Here is a 5,117-nt window from a genome sequence, read left to right as displayed (position 1 = left end):
GGGGTGTTTTAATTTGATCGCCCCAGGTATTTTGCTCTGAAACTATATTACCTAGAAATGTGAAAGTTTCAGGATGGACACTATCGGAGAAAGTCGTTGGTAGTTGTAAATTTCAGATCAAATCGTGACTTTTTTCATGGTTTTGGAATTTTTATCTTCGTTTTGGTGTTTTTAAAATAAAATACTCTATGTTGCACCGCCTCTCCGCAACTTAACGAAAAAAATGGTAAATCACGTGTACCTCCATAAAAATGCATAACTTTACCACCTTTACCACCATAGCTGCACGGCCCGAGTTGGACTCGGGCTCATCTCAAAATTTTTACATAAACGTTGAAGTGATCGTCTCTGGCTCAATTTACGGAGAAATATTGCACAGGCTCAACTCAGACTCAGGTCAAACGACAGGGTTTGAAACGGCTCGTCTCGGACTTGTGTTAGACTTTATTTTTAATGTGGACTCACCTCGGTCTCACTTGTTTTTAATTTTTTTCCTCGTCTCGAGCCAATTTTTCTTAAGTTAAATAATTTGGGCTCGTCTTAAATAAATAATTCGTTTAGGACTACTCTCAGACCAGGGGGGCACACTTGTTTTGAGTCGTCAACTCAACCCAAATTTTATGGCAAAGTACAAAAATATATAATTACTCGGTATAAAATAAATAATAGTTGTTTTATGAATAAAGGGGATTTTGTGTACCTATACATAAGCATTAATGCTTTTTAACTTGCATCCTCCAATAAAATGGACAGATTACCAGAATTATCTTCCGAAATATTATGTTTTACATAAACAATAAGCAGCGTTCAGACTATGTGAAAATATTACGTTAGCATCGGTCGTGTCGTTTCGGTTATGTTGGTCGCGTCGGTTCGTTCATTTCAGAAAGGAACCAACCTTTCATGGAGATTAACATAAAAGGTGATTGTTCATCCAATCAGAGCTCAGTACTAACGGCGGAAAAATTTAAATAATATTTTATCCACCTCTGATTGGTTATAGTATTTCGATAGTCCGCGCTGATGAGGCATAAGGCTAATTGTCTGCTATGAACCGAGACGTCATCTAGACAGTCCGCAACGAAATGAAAAAATGTAAACGACACGCGCGAAAATTTAAAGTCTCTGTTGAGAAGTCTGAACGGTGTAAGAAATCGAAAGAACCGACACGATCGACGCAAACGTAAATTTTCACATAGGCTGAACGCTGCTTTAGTTGTTTAACCCCGAATACCTCATTGTTCAAGTGTTTATGGAAAGGGGAAACCTAAGAGTTAACTTGCAAACTCTAATCGGAAGGAGTGTTTCCGTGTTAATAATAATAATAATAATAGTCAGTTAGGCTAATGCCCAAGGCATATAGAGACTTACTCGCCTTTAATTCAGGTGGTCCTATAATGCTACCTATAAGACGGTAGAATATTCCAAACCTTATCGATATTTTAAAAGCAATATTTATTCTCTCACTCGGATTTCGATATTTATTTGTTATTCTTTGGTTTATTTAAAAACAATTACGATTAAAAACAATATAAGTTCAAAATTTACAAATACTGTTAAATTATGATTATTGAGGTGATGTGTTATGGTTGTTTGTGTCGAAACCAGGTGCATATTAAATATACTGCCAGCAAGAAACTTCCAAATGATACACTGTTGCCACATTTTGTGCGAAAACTTTTATTTTTGACAACAAATTTCATCAAATACGAAAAAATATTACATTTTTAAACGAATTTTCTTAAATTGAAAAAAAAATGAAAAAATATAAATATTTATGAAATTAGAAAACAACTTTTCCTAAATTAAAAAATATTAAATAAGATAAATATTTATGAAATTTGAAAACTAACTTTCTTAAATTTAAAAACTTATTTTAGTTAATAAGAAAAATATTTAATTTGAAAACTTATTTTAGTACATAAGAAAAAGATTTAAATTTGAAAACGAATTATTAAATCTGAAAACGAATTTTCTTAAGTATGAATTTCTGATATAAAAATCAAACTGGCTATTTTTTGGAAGCAGAGACCGCGGGAACAAGCTCCATTGTACCTTTGATCGAAAAATCGTTACAAATTGTACAAATTTACAAATAACTTCGTCCTTCCCCGATTGTGTTCATCGTGAATATTTGACATTTCTAGATAATATAGTTTTTGAGCAAAATGCCTGGGGTGAACAAATTAAACACCCTGTATAGTTTATTCAATCTTTATAGCTTACTTAGTTTATTGAGTTTATTGTAAAATAAAACAGAATTTAACAAAAGTAATGATAATTAAAACAAGAATATAATAGAATTAATGAAAATTGAAACAAGAATTTAATAGAATTAATGAAAATTGAAACAAGAATTTAATAGAATTAATGAAAATTAAATGAAGATTTTAATAGAGTTAATGAAAATTAAATGAAGATTTTAATAGAATTAATGAAAATTAAATCAAGATTTTAATAGAATTAATGAAAATTAAATGAAGTTTTAATAGAATTAATGAAAATTAAATGAAGATTTTAATAGAATTAATGAAAATTAAATCAAGATTTTAATAGAATTAATGAAAATTAAATGAAGATTTTAATAGAATTAATGAAAATTAAATGAAGATTTTAATAGAACTAATGAAAATTAAATGAAGATTTTAATAGAACTAATGAAAATTAAATCAAGAATTATTGACAATTAATTTAAAGAAAGGAAAGGAGGTTGAAGATATTGTATTTTGTCACGGAGCACAAAATTTGGTAACCGCGAGGTGCTTGCCTTGTGGGGGGCACCATAGGAAACTTGGGAGAAACTTGCTTCAAATTATTCGAAGTCGCTGAGATGTACGGTGGCTTAAAAGACTTAGTTGGCCAAACCCACATCTGGAAACGCGGAAAAATACGGAATTGTCGCCGTGAAGAAATCAGTGGTCAAATGTACCTACGAAGGCTTACATACTTGGCATATTTCCTTTCATTGGATTAAATCGATTTTAGGTTACAAAGGTTCTTTCAATTTTTTGTTATATGTATCTCTGGTATTGAAAAACTCAAACCGTAATGATGAATTCGTTATTCTTTGGTGGGAGTTAGAAAATAAGCATACGGTCTACAGGTTAAGTTTATAACGCTAAAACATTAATTAATTGAAAAGCATATTTAAAAATATATATGATTATTACAGGAAGGAAACCATTTTTACCGGTGGTTGGTTACGATAAGAACATTGTTCAAAACTTAACATTTACTGTTTCTGAGAATTCTTATCAGCGGATAAACTAACGGCTCGTAAGTATAGTTTAAGTTTTCCTTTTGCGTCGTAAAAATGTCGACATCGGACGTAACGCCGCCCGAAAACTGCTTTCAAGTTAAAATCCGACAATGGCAATTTAAAGCCATGGTCACCATGAAGAACGCCTTTTACGTTGGTCCAAACGGTGACCCGTTGCCACTGGCCGTCCCGAGCCCCGCTTTCACTTCGACTCCCAAAGGTAGCGGAATATTTTGGGTTCTAACCATCAGAACCATCGACGAGAATCACGTTGTGTTTCTGAGCCTGGACAGGATTCCAGGAGACTACAAATGCGTTTTGGCGACGTACGCCTTGGACATCATCAACAAAGAAGGTCAAAGAGGCGAGAACATCACGAACTTAGATCCGGTCGCCTTTGAATTGCAAAAACCACTCAATATCATGTCTTACAATTTGAGATATTTGAACGCCGACCTGCAGAAAGAATGGCTACCGGAAGGAGAATTCACCATCCTTTGCCAGATAACGGCTTACGTCCCGAATAAATCGAGCCTGATTGAAGATTGTTATCGAGGAATGAATAACGAATTAGCGTTGGACATCCTAAAAACTTTGTACAGAGAGGAACTTCACCACGACGTTGTCTTAAAAACCGGAGACAAGAAGTATAAGTGTCACAAGAACATCCTGTCTGCCAAGTCGAACTACTTCAAGGCAATTTTCACCCACGACATGAAAGAGAACCAGAACCAAGAAGTGGATTTGAGCGAAACCATGAACGAAGTTGAATTACGGGACTTCTTGAATTTTGTCTACCTGGGAACTGTTGACAACTTAGACGAGACTTGCGTAAAACTGTACGAAGTGTCAGAGATGTACGATGGTTTCAAGCCGTTGCAGGAGTTGTGTCAAGCCAAAATGTTGGAGAAAATATGCCCCGAGAACGCGGTGATGATGTTGAGCTTTGCGGAAAAGTTCAACATCGCTGCTTTGAAAAAGTCGGCGGCCCTATGCATTGCCAAAAATGTTTAAAAAGTAGTTTTGGGGAAAGGCCGAAAAGTCGTGCATAGCTCACCCGTGTCAGAGGTGCAGTTTGTAAAAAATGTCCTTTACAAGTTTCAAGAGACATTCTATAGCATAATTTCCCTCATTACCAAATACCTCTTTTTATGACCTTTAACACTCTCTAATACTGCATTTTTAATATTTTAAACTTCAAACAATATCGAAGTATGAAAATTTGTGCATTTCAACCGTGTCCAAAACAACAGTGGCGGCGTCAGGAGTTTCTGGTCAAGTACGTGGGACCCAGTTTCTATTTTTGGGACCCCCTAGAAGAATTTTTGGGGACCGGTTTACTTCCTAACGCTTTCAATTTTCAATGTCTTCGTCTGAAATAATATTAGTTTACACAAATTTAACATGGGTTATCTAAAATGTTTGGGCGACCTTGGTAGAATTAAAATTAACCCCCAAACGTTTTCGTAAATTTGGACTTTTGGGCCCTGCCCCAGCCACTTAATTGACTTCTAAAATCACCCTAACGTGAACATTATCCAAAACAAACGTGGAAGACTGCGTTTACAATTTTGTAAGCTTGTTTTAAAGAATAAATTATTATTTTCTATTGGAAACAATATTGATTGTTATAATTTTCTAGTTTAACTTTTATCACTACAGAACGATAGATTCAAACTGCTAACAATACATCTTCATAGAAAATCACTCCTCGGAATTCAGCCCTCCCACCACACGTCCTCAAAACTGCGAAAACTAAAGTTTCAGAGCGTCAAAGAACAAGTTGGATTCGTTAACTTACAAGACAACCGCCTCCTTACCAAAAGATTTCTAGCGACGTTTTGTTAAGTCTTATAAA

General features: G+C 34.5%; 1 protein-coding gene across 1 annotated transcript; it reads left to right on the top strand.

Moving 5' to 3' along the window:
- The first annotated feature begins 3,313 nt into the window (after nt 1–3,313).
- Nucleotides 3,314–4,273, top strand: LOC149969006 (speckle-type POZ protein-like B). The gene has a single exon (XM_090169854.1). It carries the CDS (start codon nt 3,314–3,316, stop codon nt 4,271–4,273), a length of 960 nt encoding a protein of 319 aa, XP_090025980.1.
- Nucleotides 4,274–5,117: the final 844 nt, after the last annotated feature.

This window comes from Leiobunum rupestre, chromosome 1 (assembly GCF_980474605.1).
Source record: "Leiobunum rupestre chromosome 1, qqLeiRupe1.1.hap1, whole genome shotgun sequence".
Taxonomy (NCBI): Eukaryota; Metazoa; Arthropoda; class Arachnida; order Opiliones; family Sclerosomatidae; genus Leiobunum; species Leiobunum rupestre.
The sequence above is the reverse complement of the archived record's forward strand: the minus strand, read 5'-3'. Positions and strand labels throughout refer to the sequence as shown.

Bases quoted from the DNA above. Each gene is read 5' to 3' on its own strand.
- LOC149969006 (XM_090169854.1), top strand. From the start codon at position 3,314: ATGTCGACATCGGACGTAACGCCGCCCGAAAACTGCTTTCAAGTTAAA.